The sequence below is a fragment of the Malurus melanocephalus genome, unplaced genomic scaffold (assembly GCF_030028575.1).
Source record: "Malurus melanocephalus ecotype Western Australia unplaced genomic scaffold, MMel_1.1 scaffold_67, whole genome shotgun sequence".
NCBI lineage: Eukaryota > Metazoa > Chordata > Aves > Passeriformes > Maluridae > Malurus > Malurus melanocephalus.
The window spans coordinates 1498547-1517865 of record NW_026623299.1 but is presented as its reverse complement, the minus strand read 5'-3'; the positions used below and the strand labels follow the sequence as shown (position 1 = coordinate 1517865).

Here is a 19319-nt window from a genome sequence, read left to right as displayed (position 1 = left end):
TCAGGTTCTGGAGGTGTATAAGTTTAAAAGAGAGAATCATACAGTGCTTTAAATTTGGTGCCTTTTGGATAGCATGAATTGTCAATTATATGAGAAACAGTAATTTTTGTCTGTTTATATTAGAAATACAAAAAATCCTGAAACATCTCAGCAGAAAAACTAGCTGCTATGAAAAAGCTGCCTCTGTGCTGCCTGTTGTTTGTGGGACACAACTGTGTTTCTGACCAGAGATTAACTGATTTTCAGAACAACTAGCTATGATTGGCATAGAATTATTTGTGTTTTGCAGAGGAGTAAACTGGCTGTAGATGTGGTTTATTAAAATTTAGTTTACCCACTTCAAAAGCTGGTAACAAACCCCAGGTCTCTTGCTTCTCATTTAAATCTTTCACCAGAAGCCCATTCCAAATTACTGCAATTTCAGTTATAGTGGCTTTTCCAGCACGTAACCTAATCACAGTACTGTGTATGAGGAACTTTTTATTACTGTTTACCTCTGTTGAATGATCTGTCTTTGTGAAGACAAAGCACATTTCTGAGGATTGAAATCAGAAAACTAGGATTGGCAAGTATAGGAGGGTAAGTCAGTGCAAACCAGTCAGGAATTGAAAGATTCCTCATGAATTACCAGCACTATGGATTTTGGTTTGCTTGTGACTGACTTTGTTTACAAGGCCTCTCAGTCCCACCCAGCAACAGAWTTTTTGGGGCTTATTATTGAGGTTGGAGTGGCTACAACTGCAGTTGCCCCTCTCAAGTGACCCTGCTTCCACAGCAGATCAAAATGTCCAGCTCTTCTTTTTTGATGCTGTAATGTGGCTTGGCATGTCAAGATACTGTGCGACTTAGGAGCTGTTGTTCTGCCTTTGCAATTGAAGCATATTCTCCTGGGGGATGGGGGGGAACCAACCTAAATTTAGCTCTGCATTAATGCCATGGGAATGGAAAGGCTTTTGGTGTTTTAAATGGGCTTGTAAATAAGAGCATATTTTTATTCCTCAGGTGTTCACCTTCATTTTTCAGAAATAATATTAAAAAAAGTTTTTTATGGTCTTTAAAGTATGTTTTTGTGTCCCAGAAACTCCCACAAAATGYAGGAGTGAAGAGCAGAGAGTTGTGATAGAGGGCTGATTTCCTTTGTGGCATGGAATAGGTTTAAGGTTGGGTGGTTTGATTCCTATCACTCACTCCTATGAGCCAGTCTTTCCTTCCTCTGTCACCTTGTGGCCAATAAAGATGATCTATTRCTCTGAACTGATAATTTACACTTGCAAAGTTTCAGATATCATTGGCAAATAAATGCCTTCAGAATCTTCAATATAATTGGAACAAAGTGAGAATAAAAACCCTATTCAGGTTCCACTTATCTTCCTCACTTGAATTAATTTTAAATGAAAATACTAATCTGAAAAATGTGAATTTTACTGCTTTTTAAGAAAACTTCATGGGTTCCTCTGGTGTTGCTCTTGTACATGAAATGTGTACAAGTGTTTAGAAGCTTAGATTTACACAAGGAGAAATCCTGCCCCAGCAAATGTAAAGAAGGWGGTACAATTCCACTTCAGTCATGAGCTAATCTTCAGCTAATTACCTTAAAAGCAGAAGCAGACTCTCAAAACTGATGAGCCCGTGGGCATCCAGTTTTCATTTTCCTCTTTTGCATTTTCCTTCTCGCATTTGCATTTTCTTTCTTATAAACCAACGCAGCAAATTAGGATATAGATTGAGCTCACGTTTCTGCCAAGGGATCCCCGGGTTGGATTTTTCCTGAGAAATCTGCCCAAGGATACAGCGTATAATCTGATAAGATTCTGGGATAGCATTAAAAGGGACAATTGCCAAGAGAATGTCAATTCTTTGGGCTTTCTCGCCCTCTGAAAAGAAACGGAATAAGAGCAGACTCCAGCCTGTCATCGTCTGACAAGTGGGACAAGGGTTGGGATAAAAGGCAGGGAACAAAGATGCCAAAGGGAAGCTCAGTTGGCTGAGGAGCTCAGCACGGTGCAGCCAGGGCCAAATGCAGCGGGATGCTCTGCAGCTCGTGTGTGGCTCTGCACGTGTTCAGCTCCTGGCAGGACTGCAGTTATGTCAAAGAAAAATTCGTGCCAAAGCTGCCAGAATACCTTCAGAAGTTCAAGCATGTAATATGCAGTTTTATTACTGAAACAGGATAAATGTACAATGTAAATAGAATGTGAGCCATTAACACTTGTAATTCTCTGTTCTGTACTGTCTACTGATCCCGCTCGTGTAGCATGCAGGAACCTGAATTACATTAGGTTTTCCCTGTTGGGCATGATGTTTTCAGGATGAAAAGTTAGATAGCTGTTATGTGAAAAACACTGGGAAATCTTTTATGTGCCCATTGCTTGGCATTCAGGTGGATCAGATAAACGTGGTTTGTACAGCAGCAATGGCTTCTGGAAACGGGCTGTAACATTGTCTATGGGCTATGAATGATGCAGACCCTGAAAAGCAGGTTGGATTATAAAGCAGTGGATAAAAATTATGTTGCTGRAATATGGTCTATTAATATTGACACACAGCAAGAACAAATGCCACTGTTAAACTCCGTGTTTGATGAGCTTTCCAGAGGACAACACTATTTGTTTTCCAGAGCCAAACCAGCCTTGGATAGTGTGTGCACACAATAGGTCTGGACAGAATCAAATGCATGTCACAAATTATTTTCTTTGACAGTGCTAATTGATTATTATAATTCATCGTTATCTAAATTGTTAAATTCAATACTTTACCGTATCCTTTTGTCTCTCTGTTGCTCAGACATAATACAAATAGGAAGAGTTAATTACCACATGCAACAACAGAGGCGAATTTCATTGTCTGCTTCACTTCGATTGAAGCTGTATTGAATCACCACTGTGGATTTTCAGCAGTGGAGAAGAGAAGGAAGTAGGAATTTCTTTTGCAGTGAAGTTGCTTTTGGTACTAGTTAGCATTTGTGTTTCAAACAGTGTCCTTTTGGCAGCTGGGCTCTAGTATGCTTGTTTCACCTATAATAAGTATTACCTAATGGTGCAAACTGAAATCACAAGGGTGTATTGATGCTGTGGGGAACCTGTGGCACTCCTCGAGGAATACAGSACATTTTGACACAAGTAAAAGGATTATATTTGCTCCTAAAATGACTTATTCCTCTAGATATGAGCACTTGGTGTGTTTCTTCAATGCTCTGTTGATGGCCAGAGCTGCATCTGGTGGCTGAAAGGAAGTAATGCTCTCCTCAAGGGAATTCTCGAGAGATTAAGTGATGACTTAATTTATGCAAATTCCTAAAGCTCTTATCTGCTCTATCTTCTAAGATTTGGTGTAACTGCTGTAAAAAKGTAGGGTCTTTTCTGCTGTTTTGAAATGATCTGACAAAATGGTACATAGTGATAAGGTTTTGGGGGGTTATTTTGCCAGTAGAGGGCYGTGTTAAACTGGATAAAATACCTCCCTCTTGGACTCACACTTTCAGTGAGGAACAGCTTGAAGCATATGGTTGTTTTCAATGGCAAAATGAGTAAATAATTAGATCTTTTAGAAGCTATTGAATGATTAATTATTTAAAATCAGAGTCTCATCACTTTTGCAGTGAGACACACTTCTGTGTCAGTCTAACCAGACTGAATTCAGGTCTTTAAAATACATCATACCTACCTGTTTATTCTAAATTGTTTGAGGTTGATAGATAGAGCACTAATAAGTCATTAAGCTGACGTGATATACAGCAGCAGCATGTGCTTTTGCCATAATGACACAAATGAGAAAAGAATTGTTTTTCAGAGGTACAATCAGGTTTGGTTTTGATGTGGCCTATAAACTAGCACTCATTATTCAGGCTCTAGTGCTGCAGGAGTTGACCTTTGGCAAAATATTTTGTTATCCTCAATCTTTTATACAGGCCTTTTGTGAACTCTGCTCAGCTCTCATTTTGCTGATTGCATTTAAAGTCATTTATTGCACAGTGTTTGCCCTTCTAGCAGATGTTAAAGGATTCCCTGCCTCCCCCTTAAAGGCTACTCCTCCGCAGCATCTAATTATAACCTACACAAAAGATTAACAGATGTTATAATTGTCTTTACTCATTGATTAAATAGTTTCTGCATGATTTGCTYTCTCTTCCTCTCATTGCTGATTTGTGAGGTCTTTCTGGACAAGTCTCATGCATCTGCAATTTGTTAACAGCGCTGTCTTCAGTTTTTAACTTATTGTGTTTGTGGCTCAGTTTGAGCAGGTTATAGCTGTTCTGCTGGACAACGTGAGAGAAATGTGTTAAAAATGGGTGCATGAATGCTTTGATTGCATGCAGTCCTGTTCTTCCTCTTCCTTTTAACTATTCYATCTAAAATATATGTAAAATGCAGTTTTAATGGATTTAAATAGGGAACTTGAGGGGTAAATGCTGAGAGCTGCTTAGCAGTAGTTTGGTATCAGTTTGGTTTCAGTTGAGAAAATTAGTTTAGGAAGAAAATTCCTAGTAAGAGGAAATTTGTAGGATGACTTTCCTGGTAGGACCATTAGAAAACTGTGTTTTCTTCTTTTTCYTTAATGTGGTTCATCTCTCCCACTTTTCCACAAAATTAGGGTTGCTTTCTTCTTGAGCTAATTAATCTCATGTGTGTTTTATTCTCACATTGAGGTGAGGGCTCTGTTCTTGGATGGATCCACAGTCCYTCCCCTACAGCACAATAGTGCCAAGCTTAGCAACTGTTGTTTTATGTTCCTATAAATCTTACAGTATCTTGAACAGGGCCAGACCAAACAATGTTCCTTTTCAGAGAGGTGAAACATCTTGCACATGTATTTAAACTGCTGGGGATTGATTCTACCAAAGTGTCCTTCCCTGTTTTTGGATCCTGTACAAGGTTTTCCTACTCTCTTTCACTGACAGATGTAACTCACAAGTCCACAAAAACTTCTCTAAAAGCCCTGGAAAGTCTCAGTTCTATGAAGCTGTATCTGCCATTAGACCTAAATCTGAAGGGCTCCGCCTTGCTTTCTTCAGAATTAGTACAACAAGAAAGAAAAGTTAATGGAAAATACATTCCCACATATTCTCAGATAAAACCKCTGAATAGGTTAAAGAGAAACAGATTAAAGGCTTGAAGTTTGAATTATGGGCTTSGTTATTCAAAAGCCATAAAATATTATGATGTTTGCCCTGCTCATCCCCCAAATCCCACTCAAATACAAAGCTGTTGCCTTGATTCCTAGTCAGAAACCCCCCTCATTTTGAGGTTGGGTTCACCTTCTCCTGTCAAAAACTTTGTAACATTTTTTTTCTACTAAAAATCCTTGAGTTCTATGTAGATGTCTGGGAGTATAGACTCAATTAATGTAGATTCATGCATGTTGGTGACACCCTTTGTGATTCTACTTTGTTGGTGCTGTGTGTATTTATATTCTCCTTATAGTCAACACCATACATGATGCTGGTTTTGAGAGAGAACCTACAGTTCTCTAGGCTTTTGCTTGGTATTAACATTGATATCTAAAGTACAATTTTATACATTTTAATAGCTTGAATGATAATCTTTTCTATGCACAAGAGCATTTGTCCAGTGACTGAAAACTGCTCTAGAAACAGAGGTACTTTGTGAGATTAGCAAAGAACACTGTATCCTCCTTGTTTTTAAATGACATCTCAGTGCTTGTGAATACTTTGCATTTATGAGCTGGGGGRAGCAGATTATAGATTCGTAATAAGAAAATTCCAGGGTGCCAACTGTGTTTGCAAAGTGTATTTTAATCATATAGACACCTGTCCACTACCAACTTGCAATATTTCTTWGAGGTCACTGAGCAGCCAGCTGATGGAGATCACTTCTATTTAATATCAAACTCATTTGAGTTTGAAACACTGATCCAGAGGTGAAAGGTTAAAATCCAAATTATCRATAATCAGACCTATTTAATGCTCCATATTATGCTGGAGGTAAAAGGCCCAGGTGCTCTTTACAGTTTCATATAAGAAACTTATAAGTTACTAAAAGTTCAGCTGAGCCATTATGAATTTTTAACATCTGCTGCTTAAGGAAATTATTAAAATGAAACCCRGTGTAATACTTTAATGAACAGCTCTCTGTTATGTCTTTGGCTGTTGGCTCTRCGTTTTGAGACCAAGATCTTGGTCTGTATTTTGAGGTTGCACCAGTAAATGAAAGAGAGTATCAAATGACTGACAACAGTGTCACAATCTAAAAGGCTCAGACTGGCCATTCTCTTTGTCTCTCTGCTCGAGAATCTGTAGACTTCTGTAGTRTTTAATTATGTGCTTTCCTAAAACTAGTAAATTCCTTCCCTTAAGCTGCAATTCTGTCTGGCTGTTATTGATTGGGAATGCATCCCGATGTTCATGGGAAACCAGTTCTGTCATTTATATTTACCAATTTATCTTTACTCAAGTGAATTGCTTTTCTTTTTGATTACCAGAGAATTCTCCGTTGCAAGAAAAGGCTTTAATAAGATATTGCTAAGAATTTATCATCTCTATGATGGTTTTGGGTGCACTCCTGGGATCAGAATGGTTTGTAAAGCACACAGCCACAGGCAGYGTGGCAGTGCAGAGGCAGGCATGCACCACAAACCTTAGGCAGGCTTTTCCTTGCTCCTGGCAGGGAGCAAATCTTACTGAGAGGTTCTGTCCCCCTAGGACAGCACTGACATCTCACTTTTACTTCCTGGCTGTTCTCTGTGTGRAAACAAGTTATGCTTTACCTGTTCTGCTTATTCCTCTACCTGAATTCTAGGTTGGGATCCTGTATGTTACTGAGGCATTCTGAGCTTGGATACAGAGTCCAAGAGTTTATATAACTTTGGGAAGTAAAACTGAGACCCTGCTGAGTTTCCTCACTTAACCAGCAGCAGATGAAGGTAGATTCCCCCAGGTCCTGCCATACTCAGCTCACATGGKGTGGCACAGCCCCWTGTGAGGCAAAGCAGAGRTGGAGATTTAACTCAAAGGATACTKAGCCAAGAAGAGAGGAAGGAAGTGAAACCTTCTTGTGCGTTTAGGGCACACCCTTAGGCAACAAGTCCCATCAAGACCCTATCTGGGTTCTTGTTTTCTCTTCCTTTTCTTGGAGTCCTATCAGAGTTTCTCTTCTCCCAAGTTTCTCTTCTCCCAAGTAGCTGCAGGTAATAATGTTACTGTGAGCCAACAAGGGAAATCAAAGGGGAGCAGCACTAAAGATTGTATCAACCTGCTTTATTCCTCCATTATTAAAGACAGAAAAGGGGCCTGCTCTAGTTTTTTTTTAATTTTTTTTAATGATGCTCTAATGCTTCCTAGTTTCCCCTGCAGGAAGATGGGTTTAAATCTGTGTGAACGGAGTAGAAGATATCTCTCACCTACGTAGCTCCTTTGGGTGGCAGGATCTTTTCATTGTTGTGCTTAATTCAATTCTAGTTGAATTTCTCCCATCAAATTAATTTTGACAGAACAGCAAAGAGGTGAATGAGAACTGAGTGTTTTCCACTGCACAGCACAGAGTTTGGAGAGAGGGTTATTCCCCTGTTTGAGTTTATAGCAATGTGCTCACCTGGTAGATAGAGAAGAGTAATGACACAGAACAGCAGCACTAATAGAAAGTTTCACTGTTAAAATCTTTGACAAAGAGGATTTATTCAGTAAATGACACATATATTATTACCTTCACAGTGTAGTGGAGAGACTGAGACAGGAGAAGTCAGTGAATCAACCTAAATCTCCAACTCAAAATATGGGCAAACATTTAGGGTTTACCTGAAATGAACCAAGTCTTTTTTATTTCTTCCTTGTTTATGCTCAAAACTGCTTTTCCCCTCTCCACCCTGAATTAATAAACCTTATGTAGAAAAATAAATACTTATAAAGGTTACATTTAGTCTCAAAATGTACTGTAAAATTTATAGTGGATCATTTAGAACATGCAAGTGTAATAACATTCTTCCATATTAATAATACCTTTYATTTCCCAGCTGAATTTTGAGCTAAATGTTAATTGAATAACTTTGGTTATTGCAAATCTGGTGGTGCATAAACTACTCTCTTAAAGGCTTTATCTAAATCTGCATAGGATTACTTCCAAGAAATAACCTAGGCAAAAATTACTCACTTTGAGACWTTAGATGAATTCTATAGAAAAAAGYGGCWGAAAAATTYTGTGTCAACCCAACTGTTGTTACTGCAAGCAAAGATATCTTCATATTTTAGCTAATAACTTGTTTATGAGTTGTCAGGAGTTTTGGTTTAATTGGTCGTTGTGTTTAGTTTTTTTTCCTTTTGTACCATTTTTGGTCRTTGAACAATTTTTAGTTTGCATTCAGAATGGACAGATGCTCAAGAGAGAAACTAATGAATTCTATTAGTACAGCTCCTTTCTGATATTTTCTGGATAGTACTATATCCACAGTCCCAAAGTGCTGGATTATTATYTGTGATGGCAGTCTATACATTCACTGACTCGTCACTYGGCAGAACTGAGCACAGATGAGTTAAAGACTGAAGGAATGACATAAAACACAGACCAACTATGAACCTTTTAAGCAGGAAATGCATTAATTTTTTTAATTTACATTTTAATTGCATTTCTGGCAGATGGAAAAATTAGAAATCAGTATGTGACAGGCAGTCTTCACACTGAGAAACTGGAATAAGCGCTGCCAGTAGCTGATGGTCTRGGGAGGAAGGATGAGGTAACACTTGTTTTTTTTTCCAAGAGCAAAAACCATTAATTGTCTCTAATGTGGATGAACCCCAGCAATGTACAGAGACACTGAGAAGAAAGGCAGAGCAGASACTCTTTTCTTCCTCATCAGGGTTGTTGAACATCTCATTTCTGGCAGCATCCTTACTTTCACTGGTTTTCATTGTGCTTCATCCTGGCTTATTTTTTTTTCATATGACAAGTGTTCTTTTGATTCTCTGCATTGGATTTCACTTTAGGTAATTTCTTCAGACACTCAGCATCATTTCCCCCTCTTTATTTCTTTTCAGCCTCTTGTCAATAACCTAATCAATTTCTTGCTGTCTCTAGTGTTAGGATGTGTGTCTCAAACTTGTGTGGATGGTCATTCCTTCCCATTTTAGTCTCTTCTTTGTCATTGTTTAAAATTACTATGAAGGGACTGGTTAATCATTCACCACCAAGTCAATACTTTAATCATCTTTGCTGCTGTTGTGTGAATTCCATGAAGTTTAGGCCCAAACTGAATTCAGTGATTGAGAGGAGAAGAGATAAGAGGTGGAGGGCTGTTTAGTACGCCAGCACTGTGCAGGGTTCCATCACCATTAAGAAAATATGTATGAAGACAGAACATCATTCATTTTTAATGTTTCCATGATAGTTTTCTTGGCCGTAAGCTGAAGATAGAGTTTAATCAATGTGTATCAATTCCTTTAAATTTCATGGTCCTGATATCTCACAGTCCTACATGCTCTGCTGTGTAAGATTGGCTGGGATATCTCCCTGGAGTTTTTCTGCATATATTCTTATTGATGTTTAGGGAATACATCCCAGAAAAAAACCTGAGGGTGGTAGAGCTGGGTCGTACCCTGTCACCTTTCTGCTGTGATCATGAASTACAGATGCTGTATCCATAATCCCAAAGTGTTGGATTATTATCTGTGATGGCAGTCCATGTTCACTGRCATTTCACTGGTAGAACTGAGCACAGATGAGTTAAAGACTTGAGAGAATAGCATCAAACATAGAAGTTGGGGCTGACTTCCTTTGGGTCATCTGAAATGTGAGCAGACTTTTAACTTCTGCAGAGGCTGAACATCTGGGGAGCCAGCTGAAAGATTCATCTTGATTAGTTCTGGCATCTCCAAGTTCAGCTCTGGCACCATGTCTCTTGTGCATCTTATCCATAACAATGAACAGAGGTGACTGCAGAGCTCAAGRACCTGCAGCTGTAGCCATAGCTGTCCTAACTGCACAGATTTACAGAATTCTGAAGGCATTTGCACAGAAAAATAAGTAATAAATAATTTTTTTTCTGATAAAAATATGCTTGGTGTTCTGTGTGGGAATCACCTGGAGTTGCTCAGCTGTTGCTGTGTGTTCTTGCTTCGTTCCCTGCTGGTCTGTCCCTTCAAGATGTAAGGGCTCAGTTGTGGTTTAGCTGGAAGAGATCAGTGCTGTCCTTTCCCTCTTGTTCTTCCCCAGGGTGGGCTTCAGTCATGGTGGGGTGGAGGAATTATTGTCACATTATGCAAACAGAGAGTGGAGCCCTTTCTCAGCTCCCTGCTTCCCAGGTCATGGAGATGTATTTCACTGTACCTTATCTTCCCTGTTTGGGTGTTTTTTTGTTTTTTTTTTGTTTTTTTTTTTTTCCACAGGACAGAAAGGGATTAGGAGCTTGATTCATCTCCTTTTCTGGGCTGTTATTGAACTAATACCTTCATTATGAGGTTATTGCCTGTAATGTAAGGATAGCCCCTGGCCTGTTGGGAGTGTCTGTACAGCACGGTGAAATGTGAGAGAGCATGTTACAACCCACAAAGCCCCAGATTCATTAAAAACAAATTCTGCAGCCTAGACACTGAAATATTCCCTCTGATGCAGGTGACTTTAGTTATCTCAGGATGCACAGAGCTGGATGCTGAACATGTTACTAGTAACTAAGGAAACTTTTTTACAGTGCTTACTTTCTACTGGGAGTTTTCCTTTGAGCCATGTGAACATTTTGAAGTGTTACCCAGTGCTCTGTGGAGTAAAACCAGGTGTCTGAACACTACGTTAAGATGGTTTAATAATTCCATACATCCACTGAGCTGGAATACCACAGTAAATAAATGATCTTTCATTCCTTTCATCTCTGCTGGCAAGTAGGACCAAATGGAGCTGCATTTATTTGGGGTCCTGTGACCATTGCAGCATCATCATCTCTTTTAGCAGTGCAGGTGGAAGGGGTGGAATGCACACAATGAACCGATGATTTTTAGTGGTCCCTCTGGGCTATGATTACAACAGATGGGCAGGCAAAAGAGATGCTGACTGAAATGCATCTGTCTCAGAGAGGAAGGGGTCTTTAGGCACGTTTCACAAGCTCCTAGTTCCAGTTTCAAAAACTGAATTGACAATCCACCACTGCTAGCAGCAGAGACCCTGATACAGGTCTTACATGTAGGTCTGAAATTCTTGGACTTTCTTGAGTAGTGCTTTGATTTATACCAATGAAAGAAAAATTAGAAGAAAACACAAATCAAACTGAGCAAAACTTAGAGAGCTTGTCTATCTGTTTTAAATTCCTTCCTGCAGTTGTCTGTCAAATGGATTCAGATGCTGGATTTAATTGCATTTATTTTTCTGAATATTGTAACATATTAGAATAATTGAATGTCATTGCCTCTAAAGAAGGGTTTTAATGCAGTGTTTGACCAGATTCTTGTTGGGTCTCTGCTTCTCTGTTTCACATTTTGCCATGAGAAACAGCTAGCCCTATTAATGAGSTACTAGATTACAGAGGTTGCATCTAGTTGATGTCAGAGGAGTCTTTATGGGGATATTAATGGGACATTTGCTTTTGATCCTCAGAATCTCCGCATAACCCTTTAGGGCTATGAATAGTAACAGTGAAATTTCCTGAGGTGCTGGAGTTCAGCTTCTGCAGGTGCCTGGAAATAACTATTTCTGACTAAGCTCAGCTGCAGTTCCCAATGGAGACAAATGTGTGCTGAAACCCCCAGAGGCAGCTGCTGCTCTTGCTGTGTTCAGAACATGCCTTTTGCAGGTTAACAGCCTTGCATTGCTGAAAGAGGCTCAGTGACTAAAGGAATCCATGTTTACCACATAATAACCGATTTCACATAATTTATAATAGTATTTGCTAATAAGTAATATATAATAATAGGTGGTTAGAAACTGAGCCAAGAAATGGGAGCTTTGGATCTCACGTTTCCTTCAGCCTGAATAGCCTCAGTCATGCTTGGATACCTCTTTCTTGGTTACAGGTCTTACAGTGTTCTGAAGGATCTGATTTCAGGGTAGGAGCTAAGGATACAGAAACACCATTGTCATAATCTGTTTTTATTGATGATAACAGTGTAATATATCCTTTTCCCCCCATGCTGTCCTGACTACATGCATTCTGCCTGCTTATCTTTCATAACTTTTGTCTTGATAATTTTATTGCATGATATGAATGCTTCATATGTCCCATAAAAGCAAACAGGGGAGGTAATCCTTTGACCTTTCCAACATTCTTTGGTGTAATTTACKGGCGATTCCTCTCCTCCCTGAGGCATGGCCCTGAAATCCTATGATAAAAATGGACAGCCAATCCAAATAGAAAACACTGAAAAGGTTAAAGCTTTGATTATGTTAGTCTATAAATGTTCATAGTCTTTTTTTTTTTTTTCCTGCCAGAAAGAAAATGAGAGCTGAAAATGGCACTGGATGAATCATGCTTATTACAGAATACGGAAATGATATTGGTTCAACCAGTTCTTGTTAATGCTGAAAGAACGTAATCTTGTGGCCTCTCATTTTATGTCACTGCAACCCACCTTATCCTCTTAAATGAATGCGTGCATCCATTTAATTAACCCGGTGAGATACTGAGATATAAATCTTTTAAATGCTTCTCATGCAATTCATCTTGACAGCTGTCGTAGTAATAACATCTTTAATGCCATATTCTTTATTTTCTGATGTATTGAAATTCCTGGTATCATTTTGAACACACTGATAGGTTTGCTGGATTTAAGCCCTTAATCTTAACTTGTTTAAATCCTGGGAGCAGTGCTGTAGAAAGCTTTACTGGTTGTTTAGTTTGCTGAATAAATGGAAGATTATCTTGCATGAAGAAAGCATAAATATATTTTGAAAACTGTGGCTGAAACAGGGTGGGATTTAGAGCTGAGATGCTTTATTCAAATGTTGTGTTTCTAGAATATTCTAAGAGTCTGTTCTTTGTTAGTAATTGGCKGAGACCATCCTGTGTGCTCTACTGATTGCCTTCTGAGGGATGGGGTAAGGGCAGGAGAGATCCACAGCATCTGACTTCCCCTCAGTTTCTTTGTAGACTTCTGTGTGTCAGTGTCATTATCCTTAATTAAAATAATAATAATAAAAAAATCAAAGAATCATGGAGTAGATAGGGTTGTAAGGGATGTCTGGAGATGTCTAGAGATCATCTAGTCCAACACCCTGCCAAGGCAGGGTAAAAGATAAGGCTTCTTGTCTAATTCTGGCTTTTCTCCCACTTCTTTGTGGGGGCAACTTTATCGTAGCACATGAAAGTCAGGTGGTGGTCAGGACAAGGGGGAATGATTTTAAACTAAAAGAAGAGGGATCGGTGTTAGGTATTTAAAATTCTCTGCTCAGAGGGTGGTGAGGCACAGGTCATCCAGATAASTCATGCCTGCCCCATCCCTGACATTGTTCAAGGCCAGGTTGGATGGGGCTTGGAGCAACCTGGGACARTGGGAGACATTCCTGTGGATGGTGTGGGGGCTGGAACAAGGTGATCTTTAGGGTCCATTTCAACCAAGCCATTCTATGGTTCTGTGACCAYCAGACAGTTTTCAATCAGAATTTGAGAACCACTGGATTAGGGAGTGTTTTGGATCACAAAATAACTTGCAGGGCACAGCTGACCCTGGGCACTGCCTGTACAGTCCCAAAAGCCTTTGGAACGGCTTYAGAGATCGTAAGAAATTTGGGGTGTATCAAAATTAATTATCCCACAGGAAAACAACAACAAAAACAAAAAAGAGAGCCAGTGAAAAATATTATTCTATCCAGATATTTCTGAATAACTTGACATATTTTTAAATGTAAGTTTTCAAAGCCGGTCAATGTCTAGGTATATAGGCAGAACTGTGCAGGAGTGCTGTGTTTGCTATCTCGTAATTCCCATAATATTCTATCCATCTAAGCATTTTAGCTTCCTGCATTGGAATTTTTCTAATTTAATTAACTCATTAATGCTGGCACATGGCACATTCTCCTTCCCTCTCTGCAAAAATGCAGCTTGCTAATCTAAATAGCATCCTAATCCAGTGGGTGTGAGTGCATGACATGTACATTAGTGCTAATGAACTGCTGACCAGCCTCAGCAAATACCTGGGAGTATTTGGCATTAGGCAGGGCCTGCCCACAGCACTGCTGTGCAATGCACTGGGGCAAAACAAAAARCATTTAGCCAAGTGTCAGGTTGCAGAAGTGCTGCTGTCACTGCAGTTTTTGGTTTCCCAAGTGCTGAATGTTGAAACACCAACCAAAAGGAGAATTTAGGAATTATTTTTCTACTTTGTCGCTTGAAGTCATGACCAAGCTAAACACTGTGATGGGGAGAGATAAGAGTGTGGAAATGAAGCCGTGTTCATTGCTGCCCTTTAATGACGAGGCAGAATGGTTTGAATACTCTGCCATTAGGGGAAGAAGAAATCCAACCCCTCAAAAAAGCCAAAGGAAATAATCAAATTATTTAGTATAAACCTAGTATTTTTTGACTGGCCTATGCCTAGCAAGCTAAGCCTAGTGATTTCATAAAGCTGAATATTGGTCTGTTGAAAAAACATCAACCCCCTAATTCTGGAATCTTGTTTTCTTCCAGTTCTGAGAGGCCCTGATAAACTGTACTTACTGTACTGTTCCTGCAAAGACCTCAACAAAAGGCAGTATATGCATACTGGTGTTAACAGCAGAGCTGGCAAAAGACACCCAGCTGCAAAATGAAAGATTCAGTTCAATTAGGTTCTTAGGAAACTGAATTACTCCATAGATTGGTAATGAGATATAAAATCTTTCMCCTTTAGGTCACCTGTTCATTCTAGCTAACATTTGCATTGATGACAATCTTTACTTTCTCATTGCTGCTTCCTGACCTATGCCAGTGATATTATTTTCCTCCTCCTTTCTTTGGTGAGATGTAATACCAGTTTTAGTGATTTTTTTTTTTTTTTTTTTAGTTTTAATTTTCTTAGTCTTAAAGTTTGGCTGTCAAGCAGGCAGGACTATCAGAGTAGAAAAAGTATTTAAAGGTGATCACTGCATAAGTCTGGTCTCATCCTGTTCCCCAACAGTTAGGAGAGGATTTGTGATTTGCAGAAATCTCTTATTAACACCTKGGGAAGACAAGCTGCCTGCTGAGGGGGAATACCTTGCTGCCCCACAGGTGTTTTGCCTTCTGGCAGCATTAAGTTGTGCAAAGCCCTGAGTGAGGAGGCTGCATTTTATCTACCCTGAATTTAAACAAAAGGACACTGGCTTGCAGAGCTGTCATTTTTGTCATGTGTCATAACTGTTAAATTTATRCATGTTTGTAAGAGAAAAATAAATACAGTCCATTTCCAGTTACCAAACAGATATATACYGTGTGCTAGTTCCCAGCTGGCATATGTTGGCACAGCTCTGTTGAAATGTGAGTGCAGTTTCAAACTGCCTGAAAATATCTTGGATGCTTATCTGAGGAATAAAATGTTGTACGTTTTCATCAGCTAAGGCCATATACATCAATCATCCTTTGTTACTACTAGAAATGAAGAGGGTATTATAATCCAAGAAATTTCTYGCATAGATTTTAGAGAGTGCTTTTCTATGTTAATCACACCATTTCTCCAGGGCATACTTTTCAAGCCATCTCCTGAAGTAATGAAAATTCTTGTCCTGAGTACTAAAAATACCGCACTTTAGAATATATAATCAAGCTGCTGCCTCTGGCTGCTGCCTTCCTGAGCAGTGAGGGTAATACCATACTGAAGCAAGATCACACTTGGGTCTTCCATTGAGAGTTTTTTCTGTGTCTGTACAAGCCATCCTGCCCTGAGCTCAGTGCAAACCTGACAAGACACTGGGTAAACATGTGGGACCTGCATTTGYTTAGRCTGATCCCATACAGTTCCTGAGGAYGCAGGTTTAATCACCAAGTGCCTCTAAACTCAGTGCCTGTTCCCATAGGCTCAACACAGATGAACTCCATAGTCCCTTAGGGAAGAGTCCTAGCAGAGACATTTCCTGCAGCACAAAGAACCACAAGATGTGCCCCAAAGATTTGGAAGGGCACATATGTGAGTGCAGTATGGGGGAAGACACCATAAATCAGACATGACWTTGCAATCGTTTACAGTTCCACTGAGTTAAATGGGATTTTCGGGGTCTGAGTGCTGATCACTGAGGTCTCTGCTGTAAACATATTGACTTGCAAATTGGTCATGGGAGGCAGGTAAATTCCTGCAGTCTGTTCTCTTGGTAACACAAAAATAGTCCTTCTGATGATTGGGCAAACTGATTCTCAGCACTTTTGTGTTCCAAGACTGTTCCATATGGACTACTGTTCTCTTCTGCTGAGCTTCCATGTGGATGTGTTAGCTCCATTTTGAGTTGTTGTTAGTCTTTTGTTTGGTCTCAGAGGAAGAGAGGTTTACCTGGGAGGGTAATTTTTTTCTCTGTGATGAGAAGTATGATGAACAAAAATGACCATTCCAAGATGTAAACTTGTTTTGTTWTTCTTAAGAACTTCACTCTGATTATAATTTTTCTTTAAAGGCCTCCTGAGCTGGGTACTTTGACGCATCAACATATGTTGGTACAGGTGATGCATTGTATTATCTTGTCTGATAATTACCTGTGATTCAAGACTTTCAGTGTGTTTAGCCTTAGGTGGTTAACACTTCAGAGAGATGTGTGACAGCAGCTTCCATGGTGTGTGGGGGAAGGAGAGGAGCCAGCASGTCTGGGGTTGTTGCACCAGTGCATGAGCCCTGTGCTGTGCCAGGCACAGCTCCAGTAAATCCACTTTGAGTGCCCAGGGCAGCAGATAAACTATAGGAATAATTAATAATAATCCTTCCTGGTTTTACTGCTAAACTAGAATTCAGGGTGGTTCCACCAAATACCTGCAGACAGAAACTTCAGGCACTTAACTCATATTAAGCACTTGACCTTCCTTGGGGATTACTGGCTCCAGCTGCAGCTCATTCCTAAGTGGTTCTGTGCTCAACAAAGGCTCCCTTGGTGGAAGTCACGCTYTCCAGGCGTGATGCATGCTCAGGAGAATGATATAATGATTACATAAGGTCCTTTGCTAATTTCTGGCACAACCACACGAACAATGTAATGCATCGTTGCTGTGTTTGTTTAAATCTATTGTGGTGTTTCTTTTGCTCGCTAATCAGGAAACAATGGGAATTATGTGATAGCACACAACTGAGATTCCTTATTAGCTGAATTAAATAAGCATAGTTTTAGGACTGGAGCTACAAAAAAAGCAAGGGCTTGCAGGTAAACCTGAAGAAAACCCAACAAGACAGCAATGACCACAGTGCAGTAACAGACTTTGCTACCATTGTAGGTACATGTTCTCATTGCACAGGTTCCTTAGATGAACATACAGGTTAATTTTTTATCTGTTTGGGAGAKAATGGCCTGATTTCTGGTCTTGCACAAGTATAAATCAGAAGTACAAAAGTAGGGTAGGAGACACCAGGTGCTGTTCAACAGAAGGCTGAACTCACCACTGCATGGTTTGGCAGCTGGACCCTTTATGGCTCCCCTGGGGAAAGAGTTTTAAAAGAGCAGTCCCAGTGTGATGCCCACACTGTTCCCAATGATCCCAGTGTGGAGGCCTCTGGGAGCCCTCTGAATTCCAGCTGGCTTCAGAGGCTGAGCCTGGGGCAYCCTGCTCTCCTTGCCTGTGCTTGGCCCACGTTCAGGCTCCTGTGTGCCCTTGTGGCAGAGCATTTGGGGTCAACTTGAGCAAAAATCTGTGATGGTTTTATCCGCTTGATATCCCCACAGCGACAGATGGGATGGCTCCCAGGTGCGTGAGAAGTCACGTCTATCCACAGGCATGCAAATGTGGCTGGAGGGCAAGTGCAAGGCTGCTTTTGGGAAGGCCAGCTGTGCTACCCCACAGCCGAGCTGTTTGTGCATCACCTGGCTCTGTGTGACCCTAGGTGATGTTCACAATGAGCAAAAAGGATCAGAAACACACAGATCTTTTGCCAAGTCTTGTTTTTCAGTCAACGGGACTGATACAGTAAATACAGTCACTATGAGATGCAAGAGAAAACTTCTGTGCTCGATTTTGTGTGAGCATCTCTAACTGCCTTAATTTAGRCTAGATTCTGATTGCTGTTATCATTTTACTGCTTTCTATAAATCCTGAATAAATTCATTAACTTTGCCCATATTCCTTTATCACAACCACTAAAAATTATCTTAAAATACAAGCTGAAACTTTGAGATACATATAGCAATATGAATGTTTAGGAAGAGAMCTGGTAGCTGTTACTTGCAAACTGGCTTGGTTTTAGTAGAAACCACTGTCCAGGAATTACCAAACCCTACAAAAGTGGAAAGATGAATTCCCTCTGAGGTAGCTTTATGGGCTGAATTCCCTGGCTGTTCTGTACAGGCAGTGGCACTGTCTGATTATCACAGCAGAATCTTTGACCTTAAAAACTTAGGGAAAGTGCTGAGGGCATTTGTCTCTTGTTAAGGATAATGGGAGTTGAAAGCTTTTAGAACTCKTCAGGATTAGGTCCAAAATTTGTGCATCACAGTAGCAGCACAGATGTGCCAACAAGCAGAGCTTGCTGAGAACTGCAATTAATGTGAAAGGAGCTGTTTCCCTCCCCCTGCCCAGCCTCAGGTAATTCATTGGCTCTGCAAATTCAGCTCCCAGCCCAGTTCAAAAGAGACTATGGCAGCATGGGTGTATTGCTAAAGACAGTTGTAACAGATTTTTTTTTTCCTGTGTGAAGCAACTCAAACATATTGCTAATATTTCTGTTTGGAGAGTTTAGATTTTTTGGCATGGAAAATTTGTTCCTGGAACACAGCCTACTAGAAACACAAAGTCATTAGCTGCTGGGTTATTACAAAGTTAATGATGAAAGACAGTAASTGTTTAGTAGAATATTGAAATATACATTTAAATATTTTACTTTTTTTTTCCTTTTCCAGTGATGCTGAAAGTAGCCTGACATTTCTAGTTGATCAAAAGGAAAACAAATAACTTCAGCTATGGAGAGGAAAAGACAGCTACAGAAAAGGGAATTTGGGAAAAGACTATCCCTGGACAGCAGTCTTGTGGTAAGAATGAATATTTACTGCATTTACTGAATATATCTTGTCATAAAAATTTAGTTTAGAGGCAATGCTCACAACTATGTATATTTTAAAGGTGTTTACCTATTCATCACAATATCACAACCTTTTCTGGTTATTCAGATCCTTCACAGAAAAAGTACTGGAGGAATTTTTCAATGTCCTRGTAGAAACTTGCCATCATATAGAAACATGTCCCCGAATTCACTGGATTACACAMGGAAGGAATCCAGACAATTATAACTTAATTAAACTTGTAATTAAAATACT

At 39.8% G+C, this 19319-nt stretch overlaps 1 protein-coding gene across 1 annotated transcript in view; it reads left to right on the top strand.

Annotated features, from left to right (window-relative positions):
- Positions 1–19319, top strand: part of NCKAP5 (NCK associated protein 5) — a 346786-nt gene that overhangs the window by 788 nt on the left and 326679 nt on the right. The window contains exon 2 of the mRNA XM_057366537.1: positions 18906–19034. Coding sequence (XP_057222520.1) covers positions 18966–19034 — 69 coding nt within the window. The 5' untranslated portion in view covers positions 18906–18965. The remainder of the gene's footprint in view (positions 1–18905; positions 19035–19319) is intronic.